The sequence below is a fragment of the Vicugna pacos genome, unplaced genomic scaffold, assembly GCF_048564905.1.
Source record: "Vicugna pacos unplaced genomic scaffold, VicPac4 scaffold_76, whole genome shotgun sequence".
Lineage (NCBI taxonomy): Eukaryota > Metazoa > Chordata > Mammalia > Artiodactyla > Camelidae > Vicugna > Vicugna pacos.
In genome coordinates this window covers 877,242-892,538 of record NW_027328757.1, presented here as the reverse complement: position 1 = coordinate 892,538, position 15,297 = coordinate 877,242, and the positions used below count along the sequence as shown (strand labels likewise).

The following is a 15,297-nucleotide window of genomic DNA, read 5'->3' as shown; positions in this document are numbered from 1 at the left end:
TAATCTTTAGTTGATTTCCTAGAAGAGGTAGAATTAGAAATGAGACTTGAATAGTGAGTAACATTTCAACAGATGACTGAGGACCACTTAACATGTAATAATTCTATTACCTTATCCCCCTCCCTGCCTCTACCTCTAAGAATCAGGATAATCTTTACCATCTTTTCTTTTTATTCAATTCCTTAAAATGTATTTTTAAATTAATTTTGTGTGAACAGTAGTGCTATATACAGAGTGTCTTGGCATCACCACCCTAATGTATCAGCAGTGAGACCAGGAAGAGAATTCTCATGGCAGAGGTGAGAGCTTTGTACGTCTTTAGAAACACTTTTCTTCCCATCAAACCATAGTTAGCACTAAGAATTCAGGTATATTTATTCTGAGTGTTTCTTTATTTTTAATAAACTGGGAATCTCCTTAAAAGTACCTATGACAAGTGAGAAGATAGTGTTTTCTTTCCCTCCCTCCCTCCTTCCCCCCTCTTCCTCTTTCTACCTCCATCTCCCTTTTTCTTTGAATGAAAAATAAACCTTAATTAAGTTAAGCTCCTGAGATTTCAAGGTTGCTTTTAAACAGCAGCCTAACCTAATATGGAAGTATATACTACAGTAACTAAAACCTTAAAATGTGGCTTTGGCTTAGCAGGCATGCAGCAATGAAGAAACCCATATTGAAAGCTAAAAAAATGGCCATTAAGCAGTGAGAATATATTTGTTAAAACTATTGCCTTACATAAATTTGGGGTCATATTATATGCCTACTGAGCAGGCACTTCTAGAAGAAATTGGGAATCAAAATCTTATTTATATGTGTTAGTCTTTTACGCTAATTGAAATTTTTACTGAGGTAATTGTGGATTCACATGTAGTTGTAAGAAATAATGTAGGTCCTGAAGAAATACTATAGAGGCCCTGTTTATTCTTTACCTAGCCTTCCCCGGTGGTAACATCTTACAAAACTATAGTACAGTAAACAACCAGGATATTAACATCAATTCAATCTAACTAGCTTGTTCAGATTTCCCCAGTTTACTTGTGTGTGTATATATGTGTTTATCTGTGTGTGTGTGTGTGTGTGTGTGTTTAGTCATATACACTTTTATCACATGTGTAGGTTTGTATATCCATAGTCAAAATACAGAGCAATTCCATTACCACAAGGATTCCTCATATTCCCCTTTTATTGCCACATCCATCTCCCTTTTACCACATCCCCCTACTCCCTGCCCCCTAATTCTTGACAATCACTGATCTGTACTCCCTTTCTAAATTTTGTCATTTCAGAATTCTGTATAAATGGAATAATATAGCATGTAACCCTTTGGAGTTGATTTTTTTCACTCAGCATAATTCCCCAGAGATTCATCTGAATGTTTATCAATAGTTTGATCCTTTTTGTTGCTGAGTAATTTTCCATGGTATGGATGTACCACAGTTTGTTTGCACATTTACCTGTTTTGGTATATCTGAGATGTTTCCAGTTTTTGACTACTTTCTGAGTATACATACATAGAATAAAGCTTTTATGAATATTTATATACAGAATCTTATGTGAATGTAAGTTTTCATTTCTCTGGGATCGATGCCTAAGGGTGCAATTGTTAGATCATATGATAGTTGCATGCCTAGTTAGATAAGAAACTGCTACACTGTTTTCCAGAGAGACTGTACCATTTTACATGCCCACCAGCAAAATATGAGTTACCTAATTTGTGTGTGTCCTCAACATTTGGTATTTTCACTGTTGTTTTTTTCCATTTTAGCCATTCTCATAGATATGCAGTCATATCATTGCAGTTTTCATTTACATTTCCCTAATGGCTAATGATGTTGAACATTTTTTCATGTGTGTATGTCCCATGAGTATATCCTCTTTGATGAAATGTCAGTTCTCGTCTTTTGTCCATTTTCTAACTGGATTGTTTTTACTGTTGTTTTCAGAGTGCATTATATATTCTAGATACTAATCCTTTGTTAGCTATGTGTTTTGCAGATATTTTCTCCTACTCTGTAGCTTGTCTGTTTTTCTTAATAGTGTTGTTCACAGGACAAAACTTTTTAAATTGTGTCAAGTCCAAGAACTTTTTGTGTAGTCCTATATCTCCCCCCAATTTTCTCCTATTTTTTTTCCTGCAAGTTTTATTGTTTTACATTTTACATTTAAGGCTGTGATCCATTTTGAGTTAATTTTTGTATAAGACATGAGGTTTAGATCAAGGCTTTTTTTTTTTGTCTGTGGATATCAAATTGTTTTCTGGAGTCTCTATTCCGTAGATCTGTGTTCCCTCTACTAAAACCACACTGTCTTCACTATCGTAGCTATATAGTAACCCTTAATATCTGGTGGAGTGATTTCTCCCATTTTATTTTTCTCCATCAAGGTTGTTTTAGCTATTTTAATTCGTTTGATTTTCCATAAAAATTTGCTGGGATTTGGTAGGAATTGCATTGAATTTATAGATCAGTCTGGGGGAGAACTGACATCTTTACTATGTCAATTCTTCTCATCCGCGAACATAGTATGTCTCAACATTTATTTTGATCTTCTTTGATTTCTTTCATCAGCATTTGTAATTTTCAGTACCCACATCATGTATATGTTCATTTTGTTTGACTTATACCTAAGTATTTCATTTTATTTGTTGTCAATTTAAATGGTATTGTGTTTTATATTCCGGTTTCCACATGTTCATTGTTAGTACATAAAAACACAATTTTTATACATTGATCTTGTATGCTTGTGAACTCATTTCTTAGTTCTAGGAGTTTGGGTTTTTTTGGTTTTTTGTTTTGTTTTGTTTTGTTTTGTTTTGTTTTTGATTCCTCGGGATTTTCTACGTAGGTAGTTACATCATCCACAGATAGGGATAGTTTTATTTCTTCCTTTCCAATCTGTATGCCATTTATTTCCTTTTCTCATATTGCACTGGCTAGAACTTCCACTACTCTGTTAAATAAGACTGATGAAAGCAGACATCTTTGCTTTGCTTCTGAGTTTACATGGAAAAGCCTTAGTTTAGTCTTTCACTGGAAGTATGGTTTTAGCTGTAGATTTTTTCATAGATGCTTTTTATCAGATTGAGGTAATTCTACTCTGTTCCTGACTTGCTGAGAATTTTTATCATTAATAAGTACTGGATTTTGTCAAATGTTTTTTCTGCATCAATTGATACAGTCATATGAATTTTCTTTAACTTGTTGATGTGGTAGATTACATTGACACTTGTTTTTTAATGTTGAGTCAACCTTAAACTTATGGGATAAATTCTACTTGTTCTGGTTTCTAGTTCCGTTTAAACATTGTTGGATTTGGTTTGCTAGAATTTTCTTGAGGATTTTTAATTCTTTGAGAGATTTTTAAATGTTCATGAGAGATATTGGTCTGTAGTTTTCTCTTTTTTTTGTGCTGTCATTTCCTGACTTTGTTACAAAGGTAATACTGGCCTCTGTTTTTAGAAGAGTTTTTGAAGAATTGGTATTGATTTTTTTTTAGGTATTTAGTTGAATTCTCCATTGAAACCATCGGGCCTGAGTATTTCTTTTGGCAGAGCTTTTAAACTACAAAGTCAATTTCTTTAATGCTTATAGGACTATTCAGATTATCTTGGTTGACTTCTCATCATGTGTGGTGCATTTTTACTAAATCATTGAATTTATGAGCATAGAGTTGTTCACAGGATTTTCTTTTAATCCTTTTAATGGATGCAAGATCTGTAGTGATATACCCTGTTTCATTCCTTTATTGGTGGTTTGTGTTTTCTCTGTTGTTTATTTTTTTCTGTCTTGGTAGAGGCTTATCAATTTTACTGATGTTTTTCTGAAGAATTGGCTTTTTGTTTCATTGATTTTTCTCAATAGTGTTCCTGTTTTCAGTTTCATTGATAACTGTTCTTATCTTTATTTCCTTCCTTCAGCTTATTTTGGATTCATTTTGCTCTTTTTTGGTTTTCTTAACTTAAGAACTTAGATTATTGATTTGAGACCTCTCCTTGTCTCTAAAAGTACTCTCTTTTAAGCCTTCCTGATAATCAGCATTTTTTAAACCTCAATTGTCATCTCTGATCATCAGTTTCACTAATGATTCTCTGACTGTCTGTTATAAAGCTCCTTGTTTACAAACATCTGCACATAAACTATCCCAAAGGCACCTCAAATTAAACTTGTATAAAACTAAACTCATTATCTTCACTCTCTCCTGGGCCTTCCAGATCTGTAACTCCTACTTTTCTTTTTCTTAGCTGATTGCTACTCTTTATTCAGGGACTTAAGATAGGTTATTTCAATTTCTTTAGTAAGTAATGATGATTATACTTTTTAAATAGCTCTTGAATTTTTTTTTATTTTCAGTAGATTCCTGCCACTGCCTTATTTCAGGTCTTCATCTCTTACCTTGAAAGTAGAGTAATTTTATAAGGCTTATGAAAAATATCAGCTCCCTGTTCACACCCCATTTCCCACTCCCCAGAAGCATACTCCTTCAGTTATTTTAGATTTTTTTTTAAAAAAACATTTCTAAGTTTCTAAATACCAGATACACTGTTTCTTTTTAGATTTTCCATTTTAGGCCTTCTGTAGTGACTTCCCAAAATGAGAGGTGAGGATTTAACTCTTTTATAACACTCCCATTCTATCTATGTATTGGTAATATATGTAATAGGTGCTTACAATATGTAAATACATATAATTGTGTAATACATATAATATATATACCATCCCCATTATATATACATACATATATATACACACACATGCACACACACACACACATACATAAGCATACTTTTCTCTCATCTTCCCAATATAGTTATATCATAAATTATACATAGATCAATATTTATTATTTGAATTACTATTGCATAAATGTTATTCACAGTCTGGCCATGTAGCATACTATTATGTCTTCTTTCATGAGTTTTTGTTTTCCTTTGAATTTTTTCATTGTTTGTTTTGTTTTCTACACACTTAGTAGTAGTTCGTTCTCTGACTTCTTGCTTTTACTTTGTCAATTTCACCATCTTGGATTCATTTCTCCCAGAGCCCTCTAATCTCTGATCTACCATCTGAAATTGTTGTTCTCTTCATCTGGTACTCAGCTAGGTTCTCCTTCTATAGCAGTCTTGTGTTCCGTCTATTTCTTTCTTTGTTGACTTTCCTGTTTCATGGATCTTACTTGTACTTCCCGTTTTTTGGTTTATTCCCGTGTTTTGATATAGCACGTATTCCATCAGTTTCCTGTGAGTACATGGGAAGTAAATCTTTTTGAAACCTTGCATGTCTGAAAAGGTCTTTATTCCGTCTACCTTCACACTTAATTGATAATATTGGATGTCAAATTCTTGCTTGGAAATAATTCTCTCTTAAACTTTTGAAGGTATTATTCCATTGTCTTCTAGCTTTGAGGGTATTATATTATAATTCCTGAACTTTTGTGTGACCTCTTCATTTTTTTATTTTATTTCTTCTATAGAAGTTTTCAGGGTCATCCCTGCAATACTGAAATTTCAGATGATGTGCCTTAGTATGGGGTTTTTCATACACTGAGCTGGTGTTAGGTGACCCCTTCCAATTAAGAAATTAATTTCTTTTAGTTTGGAGAAATTTTCTTGAATTAGGTTTCTGCTAATTTCCCCCCCTATGTTTTTTCTGTTAAGAATAAGAAGATTCTGGAAATCCTCTTATTCTAATATATGATGTCCTAGACTGATCTAAATTTATTTTCTCTCCTAATTTATCTTAATATTTTTGTGAAATTTTCTCAGATATGTATGGAACTTTTTATTCTAACCCTTCTATTGATCTTTTCTTTCTGCCATAATTTTTATTTGGCAAGAACTTGTTGTTTTGTTTATGATGGTATATGTGTGTATGTGTATTAAATGGCATCTGATTCTTATTTCATGGATTTAGTGTCCTCTCTCTGAGGATATTAATGATTATTTAAAATGTTTTATTCTTCCTGGATTTTTTCTTTTAGCTTTCTTTATCTTTCTATTTTGTTTTGATCTTTCTTATGTTAGAGGCTTTCTTCAAATGTGTGGTGATCCTTTTTTGTCCATATTGAATATATTTTTTGTTTATATTTCAGAATGAGACACTAAATTGTAGGCAGGGCTTGCTAATTTACTATAAGGTAATTTGGCAAGACCTTTTCATTGGGGGATCTCCAGTCAGTACCTTTAGAATTTTTCTCTTTAGTTGTTCATATTCTCCAGAGAAGAATCTTCTAATTCTTGGCTAGAGATTAATAAGCCTAGTGGTAAGCCAATGTTCTTAGAGCTGTTAAAGAAGGGACTGGGGACTCAATGTTCAGTTTGTAGACTTCTGCTTAATCCCTTACAAACTTTAACTTAATCCCTGTTTTTAGTACAAATTCCCTACTCTCAGCTCTCCCTGGTGTCCCTAATCCAGAGGTCATCTGGTTTACCCTCTCTGAGGAAAAGTCTTCTGCTGGGCTTGGGTAGGGAGAATCACCCAGATGTGTAGGATGTGGTGGAAAAGAGGGGTCTCCTTAATCATTCATATTCCTGCTTTCAGCCCCACTTTCAGCACTGTGAGTTATCTTGGCCTGCTAATTCCAAATCCTTTCTAGGATTCTTGTTACAATTTTCCAAGTTTTGTTCTTATCTCCTTTCTTACTGTCTTTGTCCTTGTGGTTTTATGCTTTTATCTTTATCTTAAAAAAAATCTCCTTTCTATTATTTCACAGGTGTTTGGGAATACAGCAGCAATAAATGCATGTGTTTAAATCTTTAACTAGAGACCTTACTGGTCTCCTTTCCCCAGTGTTACCCCGCTCCAATTCACTTTTACATAACTGCCATAGTGATCTTGATATAATAATAATCGGTTCTAATCATCTCTTCAGTAGTTCCCATTGTCCAATTATAAGTTATTTCTTTGCATAATATACAAAGTACCCTGTATAATCTAACCCCTACCTATTTTTCAGCCTCATTTCTTGTTTGCAGCATTACTTTATTAAAATTGAAGTATAGTTGATTTACAGTATTGTGTTAGTTGCAGGTGTATAGCATAGTGATTTGGGTTTTTGGCAGATCATACTCCATTATGGGTTATTCCAAGATATTGAACAGAGTTCCCTATGTTATACACTAAATCCTTGTTGCTTATCTATTTTATGTGTAGTAGTTTGTATCTGTTAATCCTGTACTCCTAATTTGTCCCTCCCCCCTCACTCTTCCCTTTAGTAACCGTAAGTTTTTCTGTGTCTGTGAGTAATATATACGGTTTTGCAAACACCCAGTATTCTTTCCTTCTCCATATTTTTGAATGTTCAGATGATTCTACCTGGCATACCCCACCCCATTGTCTGCCTGGTAGCTGCTCCCATGTCAAGCCACCTCTTCTGTGAAGCCTTCCTTGACTCATCTTTCTAATAGCTTGTTCTATGTACAGTATTGTCAGCATTTATAATAGTGTAGTTATTTATTTACATATTTGTCTCCCTTACTGGAATTTGTGCTTCTTGATAACAGAGATTATATCTTAATTATTTCTGTATCTTCAGAATTTAGCAATATGTGACATGAACTTGGGGGCCAGTATACATTTTTAATTTATTTGTCCTCTGATATGTACACAGCACACTGTACTCAGCCTTTGATTGTAAAAGAGATACAAAGCTAACAGACATGTGTACATGAGTATTGTTCAATGTTATTAAATATTCTACATTTTAATCGTTGCTAAATTTTCCATTTTAAGGATACACCATAATTTGTTTAACTAGTACTCCATTGTTATGTTATTAATTAATGTTTCTAACTTTTTGTCCTTTTAAATTGTTCTTCAATGAGCCTAGATGTAGCTATATTTTAGGGTACATCTCTTAAAAGCTTTTGATTATAGTTCCTTCCAAGTAAGTTGTACTAATTTGTATTTTTGCCACCAGTTCATCAGGTTACCCACTTTTCTGCACTCTTTTCTCTACTGCTTCTGAAATCATCATTACTACCACCACCATCATTGTTATCATTCCTTTCTAAAATTTATAGGCGAAAATAATATTTCTCTTTAATTTGCATTTCTCTGATTATTAGTCACGTTGAGTTTTTAAAAAGTATTTATAAACAATTTCAATTTCATTTTCTTAGTTGCCTATTTGTGTCTTTTGACCATTTTTTGTAAGAATATTTTTTCTCTTACTGCCGCAGTTGTTTTTCTTAAAGGAGAAAAAAAGATATACTATAGCAGTGTTTATGAGAATATATTGCTTCCTTTGACATTGAATTTAATATTATCTAACAATATTTATATGTGTAACTTAAAATAAAAATAGTTATAGTAGAAAGCTGTGTTTGGGTTTAATGACCAAATCTCTGATTTTCATAGCTTTCTATGAAAGTCTTTTAATCTTTACCTAAAATATTTGCAAGCAGACTAAGGTAAAGAAAACATCTGTCCTCTCAACAGAATGCGGCTAGCTAGAAGCAGTTTTACCAGAAGTCATTTTTAAGAAATATTTCAAACATACAAATATGCTATTTTAAATATAGCTGTTCAACTAAAGCTACATACTTGTGCAAACATCATGCCATCCATTTTTAGAACATTTCCATTACCTCCAAAAGTTCTCTCCTGTCTATTTGTGGTTGTCATTCCTACTCTGAACCCCAGGCAACCACTAATTTATTGTCTTTGTAGATTTGCCTTTTCTGGAGAGTTTAAATAGATGGAATCATATTATATGTGGCCTTTTGTGTCTGACTTAATGTTTTCAAGGCTCATCTATGTTGTAACATATATCAGTACTTTCATTCTTTTTTATTGCTGTGTAGCATTCCAGTATATGGACATACCATTTTTTTTATCCATTTATTAGTTGATTGACATTTGTTTTTTATTTCCCAAATATAATTTTGGCTCTTTCATTTAGGTCAATAATCCACCTTGAGTTGATTTTTGTTCATAGTTAGAGGTAGGGGTTCAACTTCATTTCCATGTAAATATGCAGTTGTCCCTATATTGTTTGATCAAAAAGACTGTGCTTTCCTCCATTAAATTGTCCTGGCACCCTTGGTAAAAATGAATTGACTGTAAGTATTAGGTTTTATTTCTGGGCATTCTTTCTGTCCCATTGATCTCTGTGGCCAGCCTGTGCTAATACCATACTGTCTTGATTACTGTAGCTTTGTAATAAGTTTTCAAATTGAGTAGTGTAATTCCTGCAATTTATTCTTCTTTTTCAGATTGTTTTGGCTATTCTGGGTCCTTTTTCTTTCCACATAAATGTTAAAGCTTGTCTGTTTCTACAAAAATAGCCCATTGGAATTTTCATAGGAATTACATTGAATTTGTAGATCAATTCCTGGAAAACTGACATCTTAACACTATTGAATCTTTCAATCCATAAACATGGAGAATCTCTTCATTTTTTTAAGATGTTCTTTAGTTTCTCTTAGCAATCTATAAAGTTTTCAGTGTATAGACCTTATAGTTCATTTGGTAAGTCTATTCCTAAGTGCTTTAGTTCTTTGTGATGCTATTGTGAATGGAATTGTTTTCTTAATTTCATTTTCATATTGTTCAGTACAATTACTTTTTTAATAATGTCAAGGGTGTATGGTGTATTTTCCCACAAATTTTGACTGTTAGTAGCATTTTACTTCTAGTATGATATATAATTTAATAAGCCTGCAGAGAACAATTACTGATGCATATCACGGGACCAGAATGCTGGGCAGTTAAGTGCCTAGGTGCAGTTTTGGCCCTTAAAGAATGAAACTCCTAAAAAATTTAAAGTATGTTAATACAGAAATAGTCCTGAGAATTCAATTTGAAGATGTGATAAAATATTTGTGGTAAGGCTCCCTTAATAATGCTGACTTGTGTTTCTTGACATTTCATTGATTTTTGAAATTTTTATAAATGTACTCCTTTGCATTTCATATGTATCAATCAGCAAATTAACTGGATTGTGCTTATGTTGAGAATTCTGGCCTCAAGTTAATGGTTTGTTGTAGTGCTCATTTGTGATTCTATCACATTGAAAAATGTTATTTAGGGGGAAAAATTGCACCCTGCAGTTAGTTATTACACTAGAAAGAAGATGTATTTTTGCCAGTTTGTTTTCCTAGCTTTTCAGTAGACAACCATCATTTAAATCATTTGTTCTTAAAAGGTGTGATCTTGGAGAATGCCTGTGTGTCATAAGATAGGATGAGGTATTATACTTCAAAAGCTTCATAACATTGGGGCTTTTCCAGCTGACTGAAGAAATTGAAAGTATATTATTTCACATCTTTAGTTTTTCTTTTGTAAAGTTTTTCTTAAAATTTTGGCACCAGTTATTGCTTATCGACCAGTGAGCATTAACGAACACTAAAACAAATGACTAGATTTATTTGTGCATGTTAATAGAAAAACTCAGATCATCACACTTACTTCAACAGCTTATTTTTACTACAGAAAGTTACTGTTTTACACAGTAAAACTAATGGTATTTTGTGTTGCTCTGCTCCTGAGCAAATTTGAGGACCACCAAGTTAAATAAATCATTAGAAAGGAACAGAAATGTGACTATACTTAGTGTAATAATTTGCTTATAGGCAGCAAAGACCTACCAAAATCTACACATTCAATTCAATGACCATCCTGTATAGCACTTTTAGGCTGTAATGAGTAAAAAGCAGTTAACACTTCCTTTCAACCAAATATAGATGTCAAGTAGACTGTTATTTACCTGAAAGCTAAGGAGGCAAATCAAGAACAGTCTTGTCCATTGTATTCATAGTCTCCTACCAGATAGACACATTTTTTCCTGTATTTTCAAATACTCAAAGCTATTAAAATTGACATGTAAAGTTTTGTAAATCACATGTTGAGGGAGAATGTAAATTATTATTATTGTAAATTATTACATTATTGAATGTAAGTTATTATCCCAGGAAATCCAAGGATATTTTGACCTCCAAGTAATGATACATGACTTTTCCCTCACAGACATGCTGCAAAGGAAGGTGGAAGAGGTCACAGAGGTTTTCGAGCATCCTTGTCGCAAGGAGCAGGAACGCAATGTCGTGATTGCTTTTGATTGAATGACCATATCTTCAGCATGTTGTTTCTAGGTTATGTATTACCTACAAATTTTGATTGTGTTCATTAGAGTAGTATTTACAGTTATTATTCAATCTTTGGTAGCAATAAAGTGTGTGTGTATTTTTTTCCACTTAAATATTGTGCTACTGAGAATTATACTGTAGTTTGGCTTTAAGTAATAGCAAATCAAAACTATATCAGCCCTTCAGTCTAGGCAGCAACCTATTTGATGTTGACTCCGTGTGTTTAATTCATGTCTTACTTTCCTAGAGTCCATGTTACCACCAGCATACATTCATAGAGAAATGTTTGCCAAAAAAATAGATGCCAGCCAGTCTTTACTGAGTGCCTGTTAACATTCAGCATATAGTGCTAGGTACTGTGAAGTCTCTCTCCTCAAAGGAACTTACTGTCTACTTTGACATATAATTAATACCTGTCTGTATAAAAGTAATATAGACAGTACAGGGAAGTATGCTATGAATTACAGAAAGTATGCTATAGAAATTCAGAGAAGGAAGGAAATGTTAGGGTGGATTTGGGGCTTGAATTAGGTTATTTTTAAAAGGGTAAAGTTCAGGCAATTCATTTTTGATGTATGGATAATCTGGTGTTCTACTTGGTTTTAGCAAATGATTTATAGTTGTTGGTTTCGTGTATTTGTATATCTGTTTTTCAAGCAAAAGCCTTGTTCATAGCTTGATCTCTTGTGTTTCATGTTTTACCTAAGTCATAAATAAAGGCAGTGCTCTAAAAAAGAAAAGTAAAACACTAAAATAAACTGCTTTAAAGTTTTTGAGTGACTAGCTTAGTTGCCTGTAATTACTGAGCTGAATTTCTGTTGTACTGACTGAACATGACCGTCCTGAGGAGAACATATTATGGAAGGAAGACATTTTTGAAATATTAGTAATTTACATCACCTTATGAGTAAACTAAATATCGGAACTTACATGGGCTTTTTATTTCCGACCCAAACTTCTCAAAGTTGCAGCTTCTAATCAGGTAAGTTTTTCTTGCCTCTCAAAATTAGAAAATGTGAAAATAATCCAAAGACTATGTAATTTTATGGATGATTTCTACAGCTTTTGGGTATAATCTTGAGTAATCTTTAATTTTTGAGTCCAATATTATTACTGTTGTTTTCGGAGATTCAGCTCTTGTACTCTGTGCATATTTTAAGTTCTACATTCAGAAAAGTACATAATATATAGGAGGAAATGCTGGAATTATTCTTGTCCCTTCTTAATTAAGTGGACAGATAATTTCATTTGGAGCATTCTTATCTGTCTGTAACGTGAAAAAGTTGGACCATATTAAGGTTTTCCCAACTGGAGGAAACTAGTTTTCATTTCTCTGAAGTTTTGTGACTCCATTATGTCTTTTGACTACCAGTACATGCTTAGTATAAAGTTCCTCAACAAAATAAAGAGGGGACTACAGTACTCCTGTTGACTTTGCACTGGGAGTGTTAGTGTTTTTTCCCCAGGACATAGAAGAGGCAGGTTGATGGCAGTGGCTTCTAGATGAATACAGTAACACTGTAGGTTTACTGGTAGATGTCAGTGTACTGTTTGAAATCTAGAGTCTTGGACTAAGTCATCTCTAAGGTTCCTTCAGACTCTGTTTCTAACATGTGTCTAAAAGAAAAGACATTGTTGGGCAAATATTAATTAAAAGATCAGAAATAACCTATTCTTGCCAGTAATTTGAGGGTTACATTTATGTTAGCTACTGGAGTTTTGAACCTTTCCTAACCATTGTTAAAAACCAGCTAAGCTATTAGCTGAAGTAGAATTCTTAAATTTGTCGTCCTGACACTTTTCTAGTGCTTATCTACATTTTTTGTCTTTGAAAAAGATGCTATATTTTTTCTCTCTATAACAGCATTTATGCTATCTCATTTGGGGAATTTGAAAGACATGCACAGTTGTTTACTCTTAATATTAGATGAGTGATGCTATCCCTCTTCAAGAGAAGATTTTTGGTTTTAGCATCTTTCATATCTAGAAATTGTAATTGCTTCATAATGTATTCATCAAAAGTCTGCTGTGAACAAAGCACCTAAAAAGGACAAAGTCTGAAAAGATGTCTATGTTAAGGAGGAACTTCTGGCTTAATTAAACTAACCTTGTTAAATTGTCAGAAAGACAAATGAGGCATATTTTTCAATTTGTCATAAATACTTCTGAGGCGGAATTGTGAAATTACCTCATGGTAAGATCTCTGTGCCCATGAATAACATCTAGAAATCTCAAAGCTTTTTATATACCATCTGATACCCTTTTGAAGTGGAGCAAGGGATGCCATGGGAAATGGAATAGCTGTTACTCCACAGTTAGTAAATTTGGCAGAGCTAGAAATAGCCTGGTTTTCCTTCTAATACGATTTTCTGAATGTTTATCCCTTGGTACCTACCACTCAGATTGGCTACAGTTAAACACAGGTGAGTACTTGCTTATGACCTTGCTTTCTAGTTGTAATTCTACCCCGTGTATGTCTTTTTAGCCATTTATTCTCCACTCATCCCACCTAGTGGATTTGTAATGTAGTGTGTATTACTTCAGTATCAATAGAGTGTATGTTTTATTAGAAGTTATACACAAGTCTGGTGTGGTGGTGGTCAGTGTGATATTTGTTCCACCCTTTGCCACCTTCCCAGGGGACAAACACACTAGCAACCATTTCCTTGTTGATCAGTGTGTCAATTGGACAGTTTGGTTGAGCGGCAGAATGCAGCCCCACCACCATACAGGATTTACCTGGTGCAGGCTATGATAGGACCCACACTTTGTTTATGCTTAGATTCTGTCCCTGCTCTGTGCCAAAGCCACAAAGTGGTGCATGTTGGAACTGTATTCATTCACCTGTATGCTTCAAGAGCACAGTCACTTGCACATGATAGGTTTTGGATAACTCTAATACATTCCATGACATTTTCAATCTGTTAGAAATTCTCAGGATAGGAAGTACGTCTTCCAGTAACTGCTCTTTGGTCTTATCCTCTAACTTGAGTATGGAAATACAGACAGTTTGAATAAGTCTATACCTACTGGGTAAACTTCGAATATTTGCTCATAGATGGCCACTCTTCAAGTGATTTTAAACCCATTCTTTTGTATAGTACTTTATAGCCACGTTATTCTGAGGGATCATCCTTATTTTATAGATGAGGAAGCTGGCCTAGACCAGCTAAATAAACTTAATGAAACTTACATAGTCTTCTAACTTGCCAAAGTAAAAGTTCAAGTCCAGATTGCCTACTATATTATGTTGTCAATAACTATGAAAACAGAATCCAAGCAGCTCGACCCCTTACCCTCCCCCCCAAAACCCATGATCTTTTTCTTCTTTAGCCCTTGGTGATAAAAGAAGGGTTCTCTTTAATTTAAAAAATAGTTGACTAGGTGATGTAATCATCTGGTTCAAAATTCAAAGTATACAAGAAGATATAGTGAAAAGTTTTTCCCACCCTGTCCATCTCCATCCAGTTAACCTACTTGGAGACATTTACTTACTGCTTGTCTGTTTTCCCAAAGGTATTTTATTGCATATACAAGCAAACACACATATATATATTTCTTCTTTTTTTTAAACTCAAATAGAAGCATACTATATACATTGTTCTGTGGCCTTGCTTTTCCACTAAATATATTTTAGACTTTGTTCAGTAGCAAGCAGTCCATAGAGAACTTTGTCATCTTTAAGATTGCTGCATAGTTTTCCATTCAATAGATGTATAACATTTGTGGATATTTAAGTTGTTTCCAATATTTTGTTATTATAAACAATATTTCAGTGAATAATTTGATATATATACTTACTTTCTTGATACATAGAACTGAGGATAAGTTGAATTTTTGTTCTAAAAGGAATGTGCATTTATGATTTAAATTGAATCCTCAAGTTGCCTTCCACAGAGGTTGTACCAATTTATGTTTCTACCAGCAATGTATTGAGGATGCCTATTTCCTCTCAATCTCAACAAAACAAGTGTGTTCTCCAACTTGTGAGTTTTTGCTAATCTGGTAAGTGAAAAATGTTACTTTAATGTACTTTTAGAAAATAAACTTTATTTTTTAGAACAGTTTTAGATTTACAGAAAAGTTACATAGTACAGCGTTCTGTATCCCTCCACTCAGTTTTATTTAGTGTTAACAACTTACGTAACTCTGGTAATTTTGTCACACTAAAGAACCTTATTTTTAATTAAAATGCATGGTTTATTCATATTTCCTTA

The 15,297-nt window shown here is 33.4% G+C and overlaps 1 protein-coding gene across 4 annotated transcripts in view; it reads left to right on the top strand.

Moving 5' to 3' along the window:
• The window catches only part of NUP62CL (nucleoporin 62 C-terminal like), an 86,744-nt gene extending 74,884 nt beyond the window's left edge, over nt 1–11,860 (top strand). For all 4 annotated transcript variants that reach the window (XM_072957799.1, XM_072957796.1, XM_072957797.1 and 1 more), the window contains one exon: nt 10,962–11,860. In XM_072957799.1, the coding sequence (XP_072813900.1) occupies nt 10,962–11,056 (95 nt within the window). In that variant the 3' untranslated portion in view covers nt 11,057–11,860. The remainder of the gene's footprint in view (nt 1–10,961) is intronic.
• Nucleotides 11,861–15,297: the final 3,437 nt, after the last annotated feature.